General features: G+C 39.9%; 1 protein-coding gene across 1 annotated transcript in view; it reads left to right on the top strand.

The window, feature by feature from the left end:
* The window catches only part of gpd1c (glycerol-3-phosphate dehydrogenase 1c), a 61,506-nt gene that overhangs the window by 1,795 nt on the left and 35,780 nt on the right, over nt 1-23,931 (top strand). Inside the window, exons 2-4 of the mRNA XM_043690246.2 lie at nt 9,668-9,845; nt 15,592-15,732; nt 18,509-18,647. Of these exons, the coding sequence (XP_043546181.1) occupies nt 9,668-9,845; nt 15,592-15,732; nt 18,509-18,647 (458 nt within the window). The remainder of the gene's footprint in view (nt 1-9,667; nt 9,846-15,591; nt 15,733-18,508; nt 18,648-23,931) is intronic.

Genomic DNA, 23,931 nt, shown 5'->3' with positions numbered 1-23,931 from the left:
TTTCCTTCAAAAGCAAAAACATTATTGAGGCAAAGCAGACTGGTGTAATTTATGTTTTAAGGTTTTCTACATCAGGATTTGGATATTATCCAGTTGGATTCTAGAACTCCTTAGTTAGGTACATAGGATTGTTATTATGCAAGAGGAGGCCATTTGGCCCATTGCCTATGCTGATTTTCTCAACAAGCATTATGATTTAGTCCCATTCTCCTAACTTTTTCCCTGTAACCCTGCACATTGTTTCTATTCATCTGATACTGTCTTGAATCCTTGATTTGAACCTGCTTCCACTACACTTCCAGGTTTTGAATTCCAAACCCTAACTTCAAAACTGTGCACACACACACAGAGTCTCACATTCCATTCCTGATCATTTTACAAGTGGCAACAGTTGACTGTCTGGACCAATGTGATTTTGAAAGTTTCTGTCAAATCTCATTTTGGTATTTTATCTCTCCAAGGAAACGATCTTACCATCACTCAGTTTTCACAATGGAAGGTTATTATTCCTGCAACCATTCTCGGAAACTCACTGACTCCAATGAGTTTACATCTATTCTGAAGCATGGCATCCAGACTATACACAACACTCCAGCTTCTCAAAGCTTCAGTATAAAGCTGTTGTTCATTCTCTGAGTCAGGTAGAGCAAAAGGGATGGTTGTGAGCCAAGAGGACATATCCCATTGTATGCTTCATAATGAAGCCTTATCAAAGGGAATCATTTAGTAAGTGGTTAGAATTACCAAACTATTTGCAGCTATTTGATTATTTTAAGGGGATAACATTTGTAATTTAACAATACAGTAAAGAGAGCCTTGGTTAGGATGGAATGTGATGTAAAAAAGAATAGCCATTTCGTTATGTCGGCTTTCATTTTGAGGTAAATGATAATAAAAGCTAACTAAGAAGTTGTAGCAATCTCTATGGTGTGGTTTTCTTTTCCAAATCTGGTGCCAAATCTAGGGGTTGCCTTGGTGCACAGCATAGAGTCATAGGGATGTACAGCACAGAAACAAACTCTTCGGTCCAACTCATCCATGCCGACCAGATATCCCAACCCAATCTAGTACCACCTGTCAACATCCGGCCCATATACCTCCAAACCCTCCTATTCATATAAACAGCTTTTTAAATGTTGCAATTGTACTAGGCTCCACCACTTCCTCTGGCAGTTCATTCCATACATGTATCACCCTCTATGTGAAAAAGTTACCCCATAGGTCTCTTTTATATCTTTCCCCTCTCACCCTAAACCCATGCCCTCCAGTTCTGGACTCCCCCACCCCAGAGACTTTGTCTATTTATCCTATCTATGTCCTTCATGATTTTATAAACCTCTATAAAGTCACCCCTCAGCCTCTGACGCTCCAGGGAAAACAGCCCCAGCCTATTGAATCTCTCCCATAGCTCAAATCCTCCAACCCTGACAACATCCTTGTAAATCTTTCCTGAATCCTTTCAAGTTTCACAACAGGAAGGAGACCAGAATTGCACTCAATATTCCAGACGTGGCCTAACCAGTGTCCTGTACAGCTGCAATTTGACCTCTCAACTCCTATACTCAAAATGAAAGCATACCAAACACCTTCCTCACTATCCTATCCACCTGTGACGCCACTTTAAAGGAGCTATGAATGTAGGAGTGATTTCAACATGCAAGTAAGGGGCCAATAATAGCTCAGTTGGTTAGATAGTTAATTTTGCAATGCAGAGTGATGCCAGCAACATGGGGTCAATTCCTGCGACAGCTGAGGTTACCATGAAGGCCTTCTCTGCCTTTTCTCTTGCCTGAGATGTGGTGACCCTCAGTTTATACCACCACCACAAGTCGCTTTCTAATAAGGGAGCACCACTATTTGACTAGTAAGACTATGATGATTTTACCTTTTAGTATTCACAGGCACAAAAACAGGAAGATAAAAACTATTTATTCTTTACAAATACTTTGGTAAAATGCAGACATATTCAATAGCGAAATAAATGATATAATTGGATTAAGGTTGAAATTAAAGCAAACATAAACTTTTAAGGAAAGTTTTTTGAAATGTATGAATTTCTCTTCCATTATGGTAAAACCTGTCATTGTTCAAATGTAAAATTGCTGTTTCTGCTTAATATGTATTTAGCAGAAATTAAGACGTTCCCACCCAGTGGAAAAATCCAGTCACATCTCATCAACTAACACTTTGAAGGATTTTAACATTGAGACTAACTGCTTAAGGCAGTCCCTCTACAGACAGTAAAAGAGATTTGAGTTCCTAGTGATGCACTTGAAGAAATTAAACACGATCTCCAGGTTTAAGGCTTTTACTTGAGACTAACTGCTTAAGGCAGTCCCTCTACAGACAGTAAAAGAGATTTGAGTTCCTAGTGATGCACTTGAAGAAATTAAACACGATCTCCAGGTTTAAGGCTTTTACTTGAATAACTAAATTAAAATCAACATCAGCTAAATGACTGCTGATATACTAAATTACTAAAAAAAAATCCCTTGTTCATTACTGAGCACAGCCAATAACAAGTCACCATATTCATACCTAATGCTGCATTTGCTGCAGGATATTGCCTTTTTGTTTGAGTCCTTTCTGGTGTTCCCAATGACTCTTTCCTCCCCATTACAAATGCTTCCATTAGCAGTTGTTTCTTATAACTTATGATTCCAACTGATGTTAATGTTGGCCAAGTCAAATCAGAGGAAAAACCTGGCTTGGTGCATTCTAATTTGGTTATTTTTATTTTGGTTTAACCATAGAGGTCAGTTACTGAGCACACTATTAAGAGTCTGCTGATGTACTTTTAACAAAAAAAATTAAAAATCTGACCTTAGACAAAAAAAGTTTGGAAAGATTCAAAAGTATAATTTTTTTTAATCCCAGATATTTCTTGCAAACATCAAAACTTCAGAAAAGATTAAGGAGTATCTCTACATGAAAGCTTCTTACTCAGGCTGACACATGCAACTGGTTTGGTTTTCTTCCAGCAATTCTCTTTATATTCATTAAATGTTTTTTAAGCTGTTATCGCTCCCTGAGACAGCTAAAACAAATGGCAAATTGAACTGTCTTATAATTAAATTTCAGAACAAACTTATAAGTTCCATAACTCAGTTTCCACCAGTTTTGTTGGATTTCCTATTTGAGAGTCAACATACCAGCCTCCACTTTCTGGCGTGCACATACACAGACTGACTCCTTTCTTGATATTACAGTTTCTGCATGTGCCTAGATCTATCTATGTTGCTGGGAAAAGCATAGTTTTCTCTTTTTTTATTATTACAATAAATGACTAGCTCTCAACCCTTCACTTCAAGAGTTGTAAAATGTTATTAAAGATTTATGGAAACAATTGGGCCTTTGGATTTCTTGCCACCAATCTCAAAAGTTCAACTGTAAACATTGTGATGTCAACAACATGGGTTAAACTTTTACATCGCCTGTGATTACCACTCTCCTTGTCAACTGTTCCTCTTGTCTGAGGCATGGTGACCCTCTGGTTAAACCATCACCACCAGTTATCTCTCTGTAGTGAGAGCGCACCCCTATGGCAAACACACTGCAGCATCTGCATCTTCCTGTCTCACACCCGTCTTTATCTGAGAGTCTGCAAGTCTACCCATGACTACCGCTATACCTTTTCTGTTTAGATGTTAAATCCTGCACTTAACGTGTGTCCTTCCACTATTTCTGTGGTAACAGGCTTATTATCATGCAGGTCATTAAGCTACTTTATACTTTGTATGTTGAACATTGTATTTTAATTTAAACATCTTATAAAATCTTGCACTCTAGCAAAGAATGTAATGTTTAGGCAATTAAATGTATTTGAGTCTATGGGAACCTTTCCAGTTAGAAAGGAATGTTGACTCACTGACAAAAATAGAAATTGCTGGAAAAGCTCAGCAGGTCTGGCAATATCTGTGAAGAAAAATCAGAGTTAATGTTTAGGGTTCTGAGGAAGGGTCACTTGACTTGAAAAGTTAATTCTGATTTTTCTCCACAGATGCTGCCAGACCAGATGAGCTTTTCCAGCAATTTCCATTTTTGTCTCTGATTTAGAGCATCCACAGTTCTTTTGATTTTGTCTTATGTAGACTCACTGACAGCCTCTGGATTCCCATGTTATTTTGTACATGTGCTGGTTCTATATGTTGGTGCAAACTCTTAACAGTTTTGTCAACATCAGTACCACAAACTCCAGATCATTACCTCTCCAAACCTAGCATTTACTTGTAGCTGCTTAGTCTAAGTTATGGATTTTCAGAAAGAAAATACAACATGTGATGTTATATGTTCTAGAAAGGATGACTGGTGCACATATTACTTTTTCTTTTCAATAAAACATAGAAAATACACAACAGAGAGCATTGGTTTAAGGTGAGAGGGGAAAGATTTAAAAGGGGCCTGGAGGCAAAGGTTTCATACACAGGGTGGTGCATATATGGAACAAGCTGCCAGAGGAAGTGATAGAGGTCAGTACAATTAAAACGTTTAAAAGATATTTGGACAGGTACTTGGATAAGAAAGGTTTAGAGGGATAGGAGCTAAATGCAGGCAAATGGTAATAGTTCAGTTTAGGAACCTGGTCGGCATAGATTAGTTAGGCTGAAGGGTCTATTTCCATGCTGTATGACTCTGACTCAACAAGTCTATTAGCATCTTAAAATAGGCTAATATCTCAAATGAGCCAATCACTTGTAATTAATAGTTGAACCTGCCTTATTTTGCAGATAGACCAGCTGTTTTATTTCTACAGAGAGTCCTTATTTTAAGTGATTAACTTTATTCTATTCGGTGATTTTGGCATATTGGTAATTAAGGTCAGCATTTATTGCCAATTTATAATTGTCCTTGCTCGGCCATTTCAGAGGGTAGTTAAGAATCAACTCTTTACTGGGGTCAGGACTTAGCCAGACCACGTAAGGATGGCAGATTTCCTTCGCTAAAGTCCTTGAGTGAACCAGATGGGTTTTTACACCAAGTGATGATAGTTTTATGGTCATCAATTGTTTATTTTTAAAACAATTTGTCCGAGGCTCATAACCCCATTCAAGATCCACCCAAGATTGTGTGCTCCCCACCTGCCCAAGATCTCACTCTCACACACCCAACATGGGAGTCACACAATAGCCTTCAGGCATATGACAATGCTAACATGTAACAGCAGCAGTGGATTCTAATTGGAGAACGACATTAACTTAACATGATGTGTGGCGACAGTGGTTTGCTGCTTATTTCAGATTTCTAACTTTATCAGTTTTTTAAAAATCATTCAGCTGGATTTTTGAACATACCTGGAGAATTATTTTTTATTCCAGTTATTTCATGGTTATTATTGTAAACCGAGAAATACAATTGGAGGTAATGTTAAGGAAATTATGTTTGTTGATTTAATGGCTTTTTTTCTGTTTAGCTGCAAGTTTACAATCACTTAGTACATGTTGGCCAGCCAATGGAGAACTATGGTGTGAGTAGTGCAAATATTCTCCATTTACCTATTTGCACTGTTTTAATAATTATAAGATAGCATTTTATTTTCTTCTACTAAATAATCCCATAACATTGCATCATCCATGTCTTTAAGCACTTATGCCTTCTGGGTTCAAATGAGTGAGTTGAGCCCATGTAAGTGTAGGAAAACAACCCAAGCCCATGCTTTGAGGAAGGAAGCAGGCAACATCATTTAGAAACAATCTTTTAATCAATCATCCCTTGTATGCCTAATGTTTTCTTTCCCCCCACCTCTCTCTGGGCACCGTCCACAGCTATCTGCCCCCCCTCCCTCACTGTAATCAGAGTAAATATCACCTTTTCCTCCCTGCTGTAAGTTCTGAAGAAGGGTCATTGCATTTGAAACATTAACTCTGTTTTCTCTCCACAGATGCTGCAGACCTGCTGAGTTTCTGCAACAATTTCTGATTTAATTTCGGAAGCATCTGATCTTTGTGTAATCCAGCATTGGTTTTAAGAAGGGTTAATGAGCACACATTCACTAGCTGGATGCGGAAACCTAAACTAATAAAAAGAACAAAGTGGTCATGATATTTGTTACAGAACAGCCTTCATTGAGAAGGCATTAAACTTTTCTCCTTTGTGGTTAAATATTCTGAATAGAGCATTAGTTCCCCTGGCTGTTCCAGGTGAATGAATTCAATGATTATATTTCAAACAATACCATGTGCAAACTTGGTCAATCTGCATTTGCCATTTAGCACAGGTAACTACAATTCTATGAGAGGATTCAGTGGTAACCAATCCTTCTGTTGCCCATAAGCCAAGCTAGAAAATTAGCATTAGTTGACTATTAGGCACAGTGGCTCAGTGGTTCGCATTGCTGCCTCACAGTTCCTGGGACCCGGGTTCGATTCCACCCTTGGGCAACTGTGTGTGTGGAGTTTGCACGTTCTTCCCGTGTTTGCGTGGGTTTCCTCCTGGTGTTCTGGTTTCCTCCTACAATCCAAAGATGTACAGGTTAGGTGGATTGGCTATGCAAAATTGTCCATTGTGTTCATGGATGTGTATTAGTCAGGGATAAATATAGAGTAGAGGAATGGGTTTGGGTGGGTTGCTCTTTGGAGGGTGGGTGGGGATTTGTTAGGACGAAGGGCCTGTTTCCACACTATAGGGATTCTAGTTTAATAATTTTAATAGAACAAAGAACTTCGGATGCTGAAGATCTGAAGAGGGTTCCCTGGACTTGAAACATTAACTCTGCTTTTTCTCCACATATGCTGCAAGACCTGCTGAGTTTCTCCAGTAATTTCTGTTTTGGTTTAATTACTGTATTTGATTCATTTCCAAATAATTTGAAGCACAACATATTTCTATCTTTTAACCAAGAATAGCTTCTCCTGGACAATTTCTAGATATTTAAAAAGTAGAAGTGGTTGTAGGAACTACAGTAGGATTTTATCAAGTAAAATGAATTAAAAGAATTTTAGTATGTGGTTTGTAATCAAAACATTTTCTAACTCCTGTTGCTAATATTGCCTCTTGATTCTGTTGAGAGGTGTTTTCTGTTGAAAAGCAATGTAAAACTGTGTATAAATCAGTAGATTCTGTGTTCTTAAAAAAAGTGAATTGCATAGCAAATGCATTTTGCAGGGGCTGATAATGGACCTAAACTTTGTGCTCGCAGCTGGATATGATCTGTCACTGGCTTGGCATTTACAACTTATTAACTTATTAGTGTGACTCTTCATGTTTCCTAATAGCTTTTGGTTGCTACAATATGGGCAGTGTGAACCCTGTCCCCTGCTATTGCAAAATAACACAAGGTCACAAATGGAAACAGATAATGTCACAGAATATAATTGGGCATTGACTCTCTCACAAATGTACTGCTAGTTTTCAGTACGCTGTAACGAAATACCTTTCCATAACGTACAAAAATCATCACCATTTCTTTGGTGCTGTTGATTTTTCAATTACACAAACGGTCAGACAGAATTGCTCCCTTAAGCAGTTAATGATTTTATGCCTGGGATCAACCACTTTACCTCTTAAAAGAGGCTGCAACTAATCTTGCCAAAACTAAAATTTCACTCGGAATAGCAACTGTGCATGCTCATACACGTTCCTTTTGAAGGAAAATAAAAGTTTTAAGCTACATTTGAGCAGACACTTCGTTACATCAAAGTTTACAGCATAGAAACAGGCCGCTTGACCTGACAGCTGCTTGGTGAAATTCATGCTTCATAAGATATACAACTCCCTTGGAAACCAGCACTAATCAAAATCTCTTACAACTGCCAGTTCTTGGTACCATCTTCACCTTTTACTGTGCAATAATTTATGAAAGAAACATGGTTCTTATAATCTATCAAGTATGCTCTCCTATTAATGTGGTTAATCCAGTTGACTTCTGGTTTACCACCTTATTGATCTGCTGATTTTTTTTATTATGACCAGTTTAACAATCTTCAATCACAGTGAGAAAAGGGTTTTTGTTCTGCAAACTGCTGAGAAGCTGCAGAACGTTTGCATGTCATTGATATTTTCTAACTAGAAAATATTTTAGTCTGAAAGCAGCACAGCTAAGATAAACAAGAGCAAAGGAGGAGCGTTACTCTCAAAATTAAATCCCAATCCTAACCTGCATTCAAATCTCCTTCAGTTTTACTAAAGACTGACTGGAGACAGGTAATGTAGAGGTAGGTTTGCAATTTAAATATTCTATTGAGGTTGCTTACTTCTGCCTATATTGCTTGCAAGACAAAGCTTTTCACTGTGCCTCGGTACACGTGACAATGAATACAATTGATTTCATCTTTATTCAACATTTGAAATGTTAACCCTGACCTGAGTCTTGGCAAACCAGCCAAATAAGTTGAGGCAGGATCTGCTAGATCAAGGGTTAAGGGCATTCCAGCTACGTGCTGAAATCAGCATGCCTGACTGGCCAACCTGTCAGGATCCGACAACCCCACACCATCTCCGCTAATGATTCCAATCTGTTTCACAAGCCTCCGGTTTCTGGACTCAACTACCACAGTTGGGACACAGATCAATATATACATTTTGAGCACATCCTACAACATGTGTGTAGAGGAGGCCCTAGCTTCTGAATTATCCTTGCTAACCCTCTTCACTTTCACATGCACAGATCATCCATTCTTGAAATGTATCTGAAGCCTCTTTTGATTTTAGATCTTGATAGTTTTATAGTTAATATTAAATATAGCGACATGTGAGTAGCCGGTACATGATAGAAAATAGCATGTATGTATTTAGTGGCATTAACGTTTATAAGAAGTATTCTTGACAGTGCCATGTTTAATATCCTCTTTTTCTATGTGCATCTTCAAACTCTCCACCTCTGAGCTGCATTTGCAAGTGCATATAATTGAGGTATAAGAGAAAGCTGTTTGTGTACTTTGTGTGTACTGTGGAATTGTAGGGAATAAACATTTATTACTATGTTCCTACAAGACTGAATTAAAATATTCTGAGAGCTTAACTATTCCATGACTTTCTTTTACCCCCTTCTCTACTTTTCCTGTTGGTTTTTCTCCCTTTATCCCATTTCTCTTGAAGGCAATGAATCACTCTGCATTACAGTTCTACATATGGCAGCAGCTCTTCAGTCCTTGGCTCAAATGGCCATTCATCATGTGAGACCGGACAGTGAGTATTGCCAGAGGAATTGTGTGAGGAAGCTCGCAGTCAAGCTCCTTCTCACCGAAAGTCATCTTCATTAATAGCAATCAGGCACACGAACCTGAATTGGTTTTGTTTTCTCTGTTTTAGTTTGTTGTTTCCTTCTCCTCCTGTACCCCAGCATTTTTGGATGCTAAAGCCAAACGTAGCTCCACCACTAATCATCAGTGCCACAGTAAACTGAAACCTTATTAGTCTATGACTCAGTAATGCAACATGACATGTTACTGCAGTGAGCTGGAGAATATCAGTGGTCGGGGGGGACAGTGAATGTAGAAGTGTTGTCACAAGAAGGAGTTAATTAATATCCAAAAGGTAGATTGTTCAGTATACTGTATACATTACAGTGCTCACTGCTGTTATTTTTTTCCCATTATTATTCACATGTATTTGCACAATTTATACATCGTTCAAATGTCCTTAATTGTATTAAAGGTATAAAAAATGTGCAATACATCATCAAGCTGAAAAAATGAATATTTTTCTTCACACATTTTTAATGTTTTCACAGGGGGTCTGCAATTGCAAAAATAGTTGGAAACAATGTACAGAAGATTCAGAAATTTGCCACAACAGTCAATATGTGGGTCTTTGAAGAACTGGTTAATGGAAGGAAGCTAACTGAAATTCTAAACCAAGAACATGAGAATGTTAAATATCTGCCTGGATACAAACTGCCTGAAAATGTGGTAAGATAGTAGTCAGAAAAAAATATTGATAAGCTAAAGATTAATTGTTGTTTTAAGAAGAAATTGCTATTTATTATCTGTAACCGTACAATTTGTTTAATTGGAAAAAGTAAGATTTTTGTGGTGTTCTGGGCCTTAATTTGCCCTTTATTTCATTTATTTTATGGTTTACCACTGCTTTCATATGCTTCATGGAATGCAGTCTTTTTTTATTTCTGAATAAAACACAATTACATTTTTAATTTTTAAGTACTAATTTAAAGTAGCATTCGATGTGACCATTTGCACAGGCATTAATTACATGGGGCAAAACTGGTACAAAGTTCAAAGCAGAGTTAACTGATGAAGGGATGGCATGCTACACAGACTGCATCCTAAGTTACTTGAACCTCAAAAGCATTTGAGTCTAAGAAGAACAAAGAACAATACAGCATAGGAACAGGCACTTCGGCCCTTCATTTTGCCCTTCCGTACTAAAACTGTCTTCACTTACAGATTCCGTATCCCTTTATTCCCTTCCTATTCATGTATTTGTCCAGGTGTTTCTCAAATGCCTCTATTGTATCTGCTTCCATCATCTCCTCTGGCAATGCATTCCAGGCACTCATCACCCTTTGTGTGAAAAATCTGCCTCACACATCTTTTTTAAACTTCCCCTCCTTGCACCTTGAAACCGTGTCGCCTAGTAATTTACCCCTCTACCCTTGGAAAAAGCCTTATGCTTTCCACTGTATCCATGTAATTCACAATCTTATGAACACTTATTAGGTTGCCCCTCAACCTCCTTTGTTCCAGTGAAAATAAACCCAGCCTAGCCAACCTTACTTCATAGCTAAAGTCCCCCATACCAGGCAACATCCTGGTAAATCTTTTCTGTTCCCTCTCCAAAGCATCCACATCCCCTTGGTAGTGTGGTGACCAGAACTGGATGCAATACTCCAAGTGTGGCTTAACTAAAGTTCTGTAAACTATAGTATAAATTATCTATCCTTATACTCAATGTCCCTTCCAATGAAGACAAACATGCCACAACCTTTTTTTACTGCTGTATCTACCTACGCTACTACCTTCAGTGATCTGTGGACCTGCACACCCAGATCCCTCTGCATATCAATACTCCAAAGGGTTCTGCCATTCACAGGCTGAATGTAGCACTGACTTCTGCCCTTCCTGTGATAAATCGCTGCTTCCAGTCTGTCTTTCCTTCTGGTGTTGAAAGTTGAGATTAAGGTGTATGAGTATATTGACACTTACATAGAACATAGAACATAGAAGAATACAGCGCAGTACAGGCCCTTCGGCCCTCGATGTTGCGCTGATCCAAGCCCACCTAACCTACACTAGCCCACTATCCTCCATATGCCTATCCAATGCCCGCTTAAATGCCCATAATGAGGGAGAGTCCACCACTGCTACTGGCAGGGCATTCCATGAACTCACGACTTGCTGAGTAAAGAACCTACCCCTAACATCTGTCCTAAACCTACCACCCCTTAATTTAAAGCTATGCCCCCTTGTAATAACTGACTCCATACGTGGAAAAAGATTCTCACTGTCAACTCTATCTAAACCCCTAATCATCTTGTACACCTCTATCAAGTCACCCCTAAACCTTCTTTTCTCCAATGAAAACAACCCCAAGTGCCTCAGCCTTTCCTCATACGATCTTCCTACCATACCAGGCAACATCCTGATAAACCTCCTCTGCACCCGTTCCAGTGCCTCCACATCCTTCCTATAGTATGGCGACCAAAACTGCACACAATACTCCAGATGTGGCCGCACCAGAGTCTTATACAATTGCAACATGACCTCAGGACTCCAGAACTCAATTCCTCTACCAATAAAAGCCAGTACGCCATATGCCTTCTTCATCGCACTATTTACCTGGGTGGCAACTTTCAAAGATCTGTGTACATGGACACCAAGATCCCTCTGCTCATCCACACTACCAAGTATCCGACCATTAGCCCAGTACCCCATCTTTTTGTTACTCTTACCAAAGTGAATCACCTCACACTTAGCTACATTGAACTCCATTTGCCACCTTTCTGCCCAGCTCTGCAGCTTATCTATATCCCGCTGTAACCTGCCACATCCTTCCTCACTGTCTACAACTCCTCCGACTTTCGTATCATCCGCAAACTTGCTCACCCAACCTTCTAACCCCTCCTCCAGGTCATTTATAAAAATGACAAACAGCAATGGTCCCAAAACAGACCCTTGCGGAACACCGCTAGTGACGGCACTCCAAGATGAACCTTTGCCATCAACTACTACCCTCTGTCTTCTTCCAGCCAGCCAACTCCTAATCCAAACCTTTAACTCACCCTCAATGCCATACCTCCGTATTTTTTGCAGTAGTCTACCATGGGGAACCTTATCAAACGCCTTACTAAAATCCATATACACCACATCTACCGTTTTCCCCTCGTCCACCTCCTTAGTCACCTTCTCAAAGAATTCAATAAGGTTTGTGAGGCACGACCTGCCCTTCACAAAACCATGCTGACTATCCTTGATCACATTATTCCTATCCAGATGTTCATAAATCCTATCCCTTACAATTCTCTCTAAGACTTTGCCCACAACAGAAGTGAGACTCACCGGCCTATAGTTACTGGGTTATCCCTACTCCCCTTCTTGAACAAGGGAACCACATTTACTAGCCTCCAATCTTCTGGCACTACTCCTGTAGACAACGAGGACATAAAAATCAAGGCCAATGGCTCTGCAATCTCCTCCCTTGCTTCCCAGAGAATCCTAGGATAAATGCCATCAGGCCCAGGGGACTTATCTATTTTCACCCTTTCCAGAATTTCCAACACCTCTTCTCTACATACCTCAAAGCCATCCATTCTACTTAATTGTGACTCAGTATTCACATCGACAACAATGTCCTGTTCCTGAGTGAATACTGATGAAAAGTATTCATTCAGTGTCTTCCCAATCTCTTCAGCCTCCACACGCAACTTCCCACTCTATCCTTGACTGGACCTATTCCTACCCTAGTCATTCTTTTATTCCTGACATACCTATAGAAAGCCTTAGAGTTTTCCCTAATCCTACCAACTAAGGACCTTTCATGTCCCCTCCTTGCTGCTCTTAGCTCTCTATTCAGGTCCTTCCTGGCTACCTTATAACTCTCAATCGCCCCAATTGAACCTTCACGCCTCATCTTTACATAGGCTGCCCTCTTCCATTTAACAAGGGATTCCAATTCCTTATTAAACCACGGCTCCCTCACACGACCCTTTCCTCCCTGCCTGACGGGTATATACTTATCAAGGACACTCAATAGTTGCTCCTTGAACAAGCTCCACATATCAATTACGCCCTTGCCTTGAAGCTTACTTTTCCAAGCTACACATCCTAAGTCATGCCTCACCGCTTCATAATTTCCCAGCCCCCAGCTATAACTCTTGCCCTGTAGTGCACACTTATCCCTCTCCATCACTAGAGTAAAAGTCACCGAATTGTGGTCACTGTCCCCAAAGTGCTCACCTACCTCTAATTCTAACACCTGGCCTGGTTCGTTACCCAGAACCAAATCCAGTATGGCCTCACCTCTTGTTGGCCTATCTACATATTGTGTCAGGAAACCCTCCTGCACACATTGGACAAACACTGACCCATCTAACGAACTTGAGCTATAGCTTTCCCAATCAATATCAGGAAAGTTAAAGCCCCCATAACAACCACCCTATTACTTTCACTCTTCTCTTGAATCATCCTCGCAATCCTTACTTCTACGATTCTAGGACTATTAGGAGGCCTGTAAAAGACTCCTAACAGGGTGAGCTCACCTTTCCTATTCCTAACCTCAGCCCAAACTACCTCAGATGGCGAGTCTTCATCCATCGTCCTTTCCACAGCTGTAATACTGTCTTTGACAAGCAATGCCACACCTCCCACACTTCTTTATTATTCCGTGAACTATTGGGTTTTGGAATTTACTGTAATTTTGTTTGAGGATTTTTTGTTTGAATTATGTAATAACTTTTTCATCCCAAAATCATTTTGTAAAATAAGCTTGTTTCGTAAGGCATGCTATAAAGAAAATGTTGCTTTTGTGTATAGAACCTTACAGGACTTCAGGATGTGTCAAGGCACCTTTATAGCCAATTAAGTAGTTTTAACCTGTATTAACTGGTTTAATGTAAATGTCAGTTTTGATCTTGCACTGCATTTCACATTCTATTAATTGTCTGCCTCAGATTATCAAATCCCAGTTCATGTTTTTGAAAATTAGATATTTTAATATCAATTCTTTCACTTTCTGTATAGGGATTGACTTTTTTAGGTTCTAGGACCTCCCCACAAAAGATATACTTACATGAAGATAGTATCTCAGGAGGCTGTTCAACATGGAGGGAATTGCAGGCAAGACCAATCACAACATCACATGATGCCCTTCCACAACATTTCAAGGAGTTGCTTAGAAAAGACCTACCTCAGGAATTGAGACTAAATTCAGTGTTGCTTAAGCTAAGAGTGACTAATTTGCTCATATACTACATTATAAACATGATGTGGAGGTGCCAGTATTGGACTGAGGTGGACAAAGTCAAAAAACACATGACACCGGGTTACACTCCAACAGGTTTATTTACAGATTGTAAATTGCTAAATGCAATCTCTAGTCTATGCTAATTGAACTCATAGTCATTAATGTCAAGTTGCTTACTCATGGGGCTGGAATTTAGGGTGTGCTGTGTTCCCTTATACTCCCTGCTCCACCCCAAATAAAACACTGGTCAGGAGCATGCCCACATATAAAACTGTTTGACAGGTTGCTAATTCACTCAGGACAACACTTCAATCTTCATCTGGAGAGGAAGATCCACCTTAAAATTGTTGAACGATCCGAATGGCCAACAGCGCTGTAATCACAGCAATTTCCTTTTGATGTTAGGCCACACTGGGACTACAGTTAGTCCCTAAAGAAGCGAAGTTATGGGAGCAGGACTGAAGATAAATATGGGCTATCAATGAGGCCTGATTGTTGGGACCTTGTTTTGAGTGGTTGGGGCAGTGGACTAAAGGGTGGCTGAAGTTTGTGGGTGGGGGGAGAGAGAGGAGATACCTTAGATGGACCTGAAGGCTTTCAAAGAAATCCTCACACCCATGTTAACCCTGCTTCAAGACTGTCCAACAGAAGCTGCTGAGCCTTCAATTTGAAGTTTCCCCTTGCTAATCGGAGCATGTTTAGTACTTAACTAGTCATTGGTTTGTCACTTGAGGGCTTCACAAGGCTAAAAGACTGGGTGGTTGCCTGCAATCCTCACCATTGACACCCTCTCCCCAAATAAATAAAAGGGATACAGCTCAGTGTCGAGTAATATGGGGAGGGTGCTGGGCAGACAGCCAACACACTTCATTTTACCAGATACCTCCAACAGATGTTAGAGAAATTGTATAAAGTATATATTATTTGTATATATATTTGTAAATCTGCATGCTGTTTGGTATAGCCTAAATTCATAAAAGGATACTATATAAATGCAAGTCATTTTTTTCTATTTGTTGACATGTTGGGATTCCAAACTCCTTGATTTGTAACATGTCTTTCAGTGGAATGATGAGTCTAACCGTTTCTGATGGTCTGCAAAAGGCAAGTGCATACAACTGATGGGCTGATGTTATTGTGTATGATGAATGTAAAAGCAGTTATAGTGCTGCTTGCAAATGAACAACATCTGCATTGTGGATAGTTACTACCTAACCTATTGTGATTTTGTTACAGGTTGCAATTCCAGATGTGAAGGAGGCTGTACGTGGTGCAGATCTGTTAATATTTGTTGTACCCCATCAATTTATCCGTAAACTGTGTGATGAAATAGTTGATCAAGTGCCGCAGAAAGCTCTTGGCATAAGTCTTATAAAGGTATCTGTACATTTATAAATGATTCTCTCACTTCTGTTTGCCACAACAGTGGCATATACAGTTTCACTTGAGGAAGGAAAAGTAGAATCTGTTTCTAGCTTTGAATCTTTCGATGTTTAGTTAACTTGCAGTGTTTATAAAATGTCAACTAATGCCTGCTCTTGTTGGCCAAGTTTTCAGTTCGTTTCTGATTCATTTTACTCCAAACTTTCAACATTCTATGGGTTAGCATTCATCTTACAATCAATAATTTGAGAGAAAGTTAGTATTTATAAATGTGTGAATTAATTGAAGCAAGGATGGATTTGCAAGTCTTTTGAGGGAACATTGGACAGCTATTTGAAGCATAGCAAGATACAAGACAATGGGAAATATTGTTTTAGTGGAATCAGTTTTATAATGCTCAAGCAAGGATCTGGCATCGGCATTGATGGTAAGCTGACTAGCTTTCTGTGCAGTAATAAGCAGACATAACCAAACTGTTACCAGAACATGATATACCTCCTGCACAGCCTGCCCTCTCCCTTCTTTTAGTTTGGCTGTTGCCTCTCCATATTGCTTTTGTTTATAGAAGCACTGTTTAAAAAAAAAACAATGCTGATATGAAGCAGGCCAGCCAATATCTGTAAAGGGAACAAGCAAAAATGCAAATTGCTGGAGAAACTCAGCTGGCCAGGCAACATCTGTGGAGAGAAAACAGCCTCAAAACATTAACTCTGAACTATTTTCTCTTCAGAGATGCTGCCAGACATGCTGAGCTTTTTATACAATTTGCATTTTGATTTGTTTTTGTTCTCCAGCGTCTGCAGTTTTTTGTCTTATTTCTATAAAGGGAACATTGCATGCACCCAGCATTTTCTGCTTTTGCTAAAATTGATCTTCATTGGCTAAGTCTGTATGTCAATTAGGTAATGGGTTGCTACATCGGAGAGAGTGTGTTTATTAAATGACTGAAACTGGGCAAAAATGATTAAAGACAAGAAGTATGCACTTTCTTTCAAACACTCCAAGATGGCAGCAGAGTTGCAGCGCAACATGTGGGCTCCTCTGCCCAAGAACCTGGAGCTCATTTATTCCATTCGCTCTACTTGTTTTTTGTCTTTCTAGGCTTTTTTTTAAAAAAAATTTCATTTATTATGGTATTTTACATTTTAATGACTTTGGCAGATGGCATCTTCTTGCGGCCCAGGCCTAGTGACGAGGTGACTTTCAGCAGCCCAGAATGGTGGTATACGCCTGGCACCTGGTAGGAGGTCTCCTGGTATGGTGGCATTGTCCAGGAGAAGCGGTCTTGGTCTTGTCCCAGTAGGGAGGTCTTCAACAGCTTCCGGGTATTCTAGCAGCCCAATGTGGGGGTCTAGTCTCGGTGCGGCAGTCTCAGCTTGGCTCTGGCTGCCAGTTTTGGTGCAGTTTTTCAACATACCCCAAAAGCAGGAATTGTTAATTAAACTGTGATGAACTTTTACTTGATTTTTTTTTTCTTTTTAATGACTTCTGTCATTAATTTAGGCACTGTGGTATGGCAACTTATAAAATGTTCCATTACATTTTTAAAATAAAACTACACATGACAATACATTGATATTCTATTCTTATCTGTGTGACTACACGTGCTGAGTTTGTTGAGTGGCCCACTAATGTGGCAGTTAATGATGATGAAATTCATGTCTTGATCTTGTAGTTAGCTCATGATTATTACTAAAGCAGTCAACAATTTAGTACTTGAAGGAAATTTCAGATCTTTCATGTGAATGATATTAAACACTTATCAATCTAAGCATTATTTCAACATACCAGAATGTGGTGCTGGAAAAACACAGCAGGTTAGGCTGCATCCGAGGAGCAGGAGATTAGACAGATAGATTAGATACCCTACAGAATGGAAACAGGCCCTTCGGCCCAACAAGTCCATACCGACCCTCTGAAGAGCAATCCACCCTAACCCATTCCCCCACCCTATATTTACCCCTGACTAATGCACCTAACACTATGGGCAATTTAGCATGGCCAATCCACCTAACCTGCACATCTTCGGATTGTGGGAGAAAACCGGAGCACCCAGAGGAAACTCACGCAAGCATAGTGAGAATGTGCAAATTCCGCACAGCCCAAGGCAGGAATTGAACCTGGGTCCCTGGTGCTGTGAGGCAACAATGCTAACCACTGAGCTACCATGCTGGAGAATCAACATTTCAGGCATAAGCCCTCCATAAGCCTGAAACATCAATTCTCATGCTTTGGGATGCTGCCTGATCTGTGCTTTTCCAGCATCACACTCTCAACTCTGATCTCCAGCATCTGCAGTCCTCACTTTCTTCCATTATTTCAAAATACAGTGTACATTGTCAATATGGACACAGCCATATTAGAAATATCAGAATGCAATACCGTGACTTTATATTGAAAAGTTACCACCAAGGAATCATAATGAAAGCATGAAGCTATCATTAATGTTTAGTTTCATTGGAATTGCAAATACAATCGGTTCTGCTATAATGCGCATTTCTTCAATGCAAATTGGCTATAATGCGTTTGAAGAATGTAGACCATTATTTGCAGAACTCAAACTTTCCTTACCTGTATTGGCTATAACTCTATTCCGGTCTCATTGGTTTAAACAGTACCACTGTTATGTGATTTTCGAATGATGTGGGATAGCACGGGAATGGAACTGTGGCATTATATCAGAACAGACTACCACAACTCTAATGTTTAAATGAATCATTTCAGTTACAGTACATTCAATATTTTTCTGTTATTTTCTCTTTGATTCCAGGGGATTGATGAAGGGCCTGAAGGACTAAAATTGATCTCCGATATAATCAGGGAGAAAATGAAGATTGATGTTAGTGTTTTAATGGGGGCCAATATAGCCAATGAAGTTGCAGCAGAGAAGTTCTGTGAAACTACAATTGGTAAGTCAGTTTACTTTGCAACATTTCTACTTTTGCATTGCAATTTTTTTTTTTCAAAAATTCAAATTCTGTATGCTATGAATTGTGGTGCAGTCTATTAAGCTTCCAAATAAGAATATGCGATTAAGTGAGTGGCAGACAGTAATCCCTCTGTTAAAGATGTGCTGTGAATTGTGCTGTAATGTATTAAACTTCCATTTAAGAATGTTGGTAGAAAGTTGCATGAATTAGCAGTTTAATTGTTACAACATTCTATTCTCTTCAGCCTTCAGAAAGATAAAATGGACTGCATTAACACTATTATGTCTAGTTCTATGAAAGAGTTATTACTTACACTTTACTGGAGTGAGTTGGAAAGTGAATTGGGCAGAAAACAAACCATTCGGATTAGTTGGTCAATAGCTTTTGCTGAGTTAGTTGATCTGAGCTGGTGTGATAGTTAGAATTGTACTTACAATTGTAATGTTGCTTTAATTGTGTTTATGCCTGTGAACTCGATCATGGTTTCCATTTATGACTGTTATCTAGTGACACCTGCAGGAATATTGTAGAATGTGGCTGCTGGATCAAAATACCAGCTAACACTTTCACTGAATCACACAAGGTGGCTGGGATCTTTTGAACCTTAGCCCGTGCTGGAGTCATTGCCTTTGTAGTAAATGGAGAGCTATTTGAAAGAAAATAAACAAATAAGTAAACAGGAACGGAACTTGGGAATGTTGCTCAATGAGGCACTTATGTACAAAATAGAAAATAATCTTTATCAGCACACAAGGGTGTTGCAATATTCTAAAAATACAGGGAAACAAATGAGAACATGTTATTTTGAAAACTATTTGTGAGTAGCACGGTAATAAAGAAAATGTTTTCTTTGATTTGAAAATGTCTTATAAGTTGTAGAACAAATAGTGGTTGAATTAATGCATTCAGGTCATGAATGTCAGGTTCCTGACTTACTGGGATGCGTATAGTGCTAACTTAAGAAAAGATAGGGAACTTTCAAAATGCAATAGGCTATTTGACTTCAGCAGCACATACCTTTGTTTACCCTTCATGTGAACAAATAGTTCTAATCTCACATTCACCAGATGCAATATAATTTACATTGTTTGTGTTGATGTTGGCCATTGTCCCTTTTTACTTGAAATCTAACAAAGTTTATATCTCTTAATAATTTATAATCATTAGCATTCTTTCTCATAGCATTGGCTTCATTGCTTTTCAGAAAAGTCAAATGCTGTTTCCATTTTCTTTACTGCAAGTGTTATCTCCTTGCAGGTCAGATTATTATTTTGTAAGCATCAGCACTGACAGACACTTGCACATAGGCCTTTAGTGCCATACAGCTTGCAAAATGTCTTTACAGCCAAATATTTAGTTATGCAGTTGAGACATATGGGAGGTCTACAATAAGATCCCTCTCAGTGTACACTGTCTACTGAAATCTCTTGTATCATTTGGAACACAGGCGTGTCAGCAAGGCAGTGAGATAAGGTCAATCATAAGCCAGAAAACTGGTTACTTAACTTGAATGAACAGAAGACCATATGGCTCAAAGGCACTGTATTTTTTCTAATGCAGTCTAATTTATATATGCCACAACTTAGAATGTTCCACAAATTTCCTCTGGCGAGACAGAAAGTGAGATCCTCCTGCTTCTCAGTTTCAAGTAAAATGGTTTACCCCAACAGACAATGAGCAAACCAAAAATCTAATCTTGTCCCTTCCCTGCCTTTTCTCTGAAGATTGGACTGTCAGTATACAGTTTATAAAACTGTCATCTTGTTCCTCCACCTGTTACACTTGATACCAAGGCTTAGGTACATAGGTTGCCTGTCTTGTTGGGGTTCATGTTGTCCTGAGTGACAATAGACAATAGGTGCAGGAGTAGGCCATTCTGCCCTTCGAGCCTGCACCACCATCCAATATGATCATGGCTGATCATCCTTAATCAGTATCCTGTTCCTGCCTTATCTCCATAACCCTTGATTCCACTATCCTTGAGAGCTCTACCCAACTCTTTCTTAAATGAATCCAGAGGCTGGGCCTCCATTGCCCTCTGGGGCAGAGCATTCCACACAGCCACCACTCTCGGGGTGAAGAGGTTTCTCCTCATCTCTGTCCTAAATGGTCTACCCCGTATTTTTAAGCTGTGTCCTCTGGTTTGGCACTCACCCATCAGCGGAAACATGTTTCCTGCCTCCAGAGTGTCCAATCCTTTAATAATCTTATATGTCTCAATCAGATCCCCTCTCAATCTTCTAAACTCAAGGGTATACAAGCCCAATCGCTCCAGTCTTTCAGCATAAGGTAGTCCCGTCATTGCAGGAATTGACCTTGTGAACCTACGCTGCACTCCCTCAATAGCCAGAATGTCTTTCCTCAAATTTGGAGACCAGAACTGCACACAATACTCCAGGTGTGGTCTCACCAGGGCCCTGTACAGCTGCAGAAGAACCTCTTTGCTTCTATACTCAATCCCTCTTGTTATGAAGGCCAGCATGCTATTAGCCTTCTTCACTACCTGCTGTACCTGCATGCTTACCTTCATTGACTGGTGTACAAGAACACCCAGATTTCTTTGTACTGTCCCTTTACCTAAATTGATTCCATTTAGGTAGTAATCTGCCTTCCTGTTCCTGCCACCAAAGTGGATAACCATACATTTATCCACATTAAACTGCATTTGCCATGCATCTGACCACTCACCTAACCTGTCCAGGTCACCCTGTAATCTCCTAACATCCTCTTCACATTTCACCCTGCCACCCAGCTTAGTATCATCAGCAAATTTGCTAATGTTATTACTAATACCATCTTCTACATCATTAATATATATTGTAAAAAGCTGCGGTCCCAGTACTGATCTCTGCGGTACCCCACTGGTCACTGCCTGCCATTCCGAAATGGAGCCGTTTATCACTTCTCTTTGTTTCCTGTCAGCCAACCAACTTTCAATCCAAGTTAGTACTTTGCCCCCAATACCATGCACCCTAATTTTGCTCACTAACCTCCTATGTGGGACTTTATCAAAAGCTTTCTGCAAGTCCAGGTACACTACATCTACTGGATCTCCCTCGTCCATCTTCAGAGTTACATCCTCAAAAAATTCCAGAAGATTAGTCAAGCATGATTTCCCCTTCATAAATCCATGCTGACTCTAACCTATCCTGTTACTACTATCCAGATGTGTCGTAATTTCATCCTTTATAATAGACTCCAGCATCTTTCCCACCACTGAGGTCAGACTAACTGGTCTATAATTTCCTGTTTTCTCTCTCCCACCTTTCTTAACAAGTAGTACAAGATTAGCCACCCTCCAATCCGCAGGAACTGATTCCGAATCTACCGAATTCTGGAAAATAATCATCAACGCATCCACGATTTCTCGAGCCACCTTCTTCAGTACCCTGGGATGTAGACCATCAGGCCCCGGGGACTTATCAACCTTCAGACCTAACAATCTCTCCAAAACCAATTCCTGGCAAATATAAATTCCCTTAAGTGCAGGTCCTTCAGCCACTGTTACCTCAGGGAGATTGCTTGTGTCTTCCCCAGTGAACACAGATCTGAAGTACCAATTCAATTCTTCTGCCATTTCTTTGTTCCCCGTAATATATTCCCCTGTTTCTGTATTCAAGGGCCCAATTTTAGTCTTAACCATTTTTTTGCCTTTCAGATACCTCAAAAAGTTTTTACTATCCTCCTTTATATTTTTGGCCAGTTTACCTTCGTACCTCATTTTTTCTCTGCATATTTCCTTCTTAGTAATCCTCTGTTGTTCTTTAAAAGCTTCCCAGTCCTCCGTTTTCCCACTTATCTTTGCTATGTTATACTTTTTCTCTTTTAACTTTATATGTTTCTTAACTTCCCTTGTCAGCCACGGCCACCCATGCCTCCTCCTAGGATCTTTCTTCCTTTTTGGAATGAATTGATCCTGCATCTTCTGCATTATACACAGAAATATCTGCCATTGTTCCTCCACTGTCATCCCTGCTAAGGTATTGCACCATTGAACGTTGGCCAGCTCCTCCCTCATAGCTCCATGGTTCCCTTTATTCAACAGAAATATTGTCACTTCTGATTGTACCCTCTCCCTCTCAAATTGCAGATTGAAGCCCATTGTATTATGGTCACTACTTCCCAATAGCTCCTTCACTTCGAGGTCCCTGATCAATTCTGGTTCGTTGCACAATACCAGATCCAGAATTGCCTTCTCCCTGGTAGGCTCCAGCACCAGCTGTTCTAAGAATCCATCTCGGAGGCACTCCACAAAGTCTCTTTCTTGAGGTCCAATACCATTCTGATTCTCCCAGTCTACCTGCATGTTGAAATCCCCCATAACAACTGTAGTAACATCTTTGCGACAGGCCAATTTCAGCTCCTGATTCAACTTACATCCGACATCCAGACTACTGTTTGGGGGCCTGTAGATAACTCCCAAGAGGGTCTTTTTACCCTTAGAATTTCTCAGCTCTATCCATACTGACTCTACATCCCCTGATTCTACCAACCCCCCACGCAAGGGACTGAATATCATCCCTTACCAACATGGCCACCCCATAGAAACCATTCTAACATCATAGAAGAGGATGTGCTTTAAGTGTTAAAATGCATAAAGGTAGATAAATCTCCGGGAGCTAATCAAGTGTATCCCAAAACATTGTGGGAAGCTAGGGAAGTAAGTGCGGGACCCCTAGCAGAAATATTTGTATCATCTACAGCCACTGGTGAAGTTCTAGAAGACTGGAGGGTGGCTAATGTGTCTTTATTTAAGAAAGACTGCGAGGAAAAGTCTGAGAAACGTAGGCTGGTGAGTGTGATGGAATGGTGGGTAAGTTGTTGGAGACAATTCTGAGACACAGAATTTACATGCATTTGGAGAGGCAAGGACTGATTAGGGATAGTCAGCATGGCTTTGTCCGTGGGAAATCATGTCTCTCAAACTTGATTAAGTTTTTGAGGATGTGACCAAGATGATAGTTGAGGGCAAAGCATCAGACTTTGTCTACATCGACATTAGCAATGCCTTTGATATAGTTCTGCATGGAATACTGATGAATAAAGTTGGATCACATGGGATTCAGGAAGAGCTTGCTAATTGGATACAAATTTGGCTTGATGGTAGGAGACAGGGAGTGGTGGCTGAGGGTTGTGTTTCAGGCGAGAGGCATGTAGCCAGTGGTGTTCCGCAAGGATTAGCATTTGGTCTACATTTGTTTACCATTTGCATAAACAATTTGGATGAGATTATAGGAAGCATGGTTTGGAAGTGTGTGGATGA

Source organism: Chiloscyllium plagiosum, unplaced genomic scaffold, assembly GCF_037043375.1.
Source record: "Chiloscyllium plagiosum isolate Xiang-an unplaced genomic scaffold, Cpla_swu_hap1 HiC_scaffold_5, whole genome shotgun sequence".
Taxonomy (NCBI): Eukaryota; Metazoa; Chordata; class Chondrichthyes; order Orectolobiformes; family Hemiscylliidae; genus Chiloscyllium; species Chiloscyllium plagiosum.
Note: the sequence above shows the minus strand (reverse complement) of the source record. Positions and strands in the feature narration are given on the sequence as shown.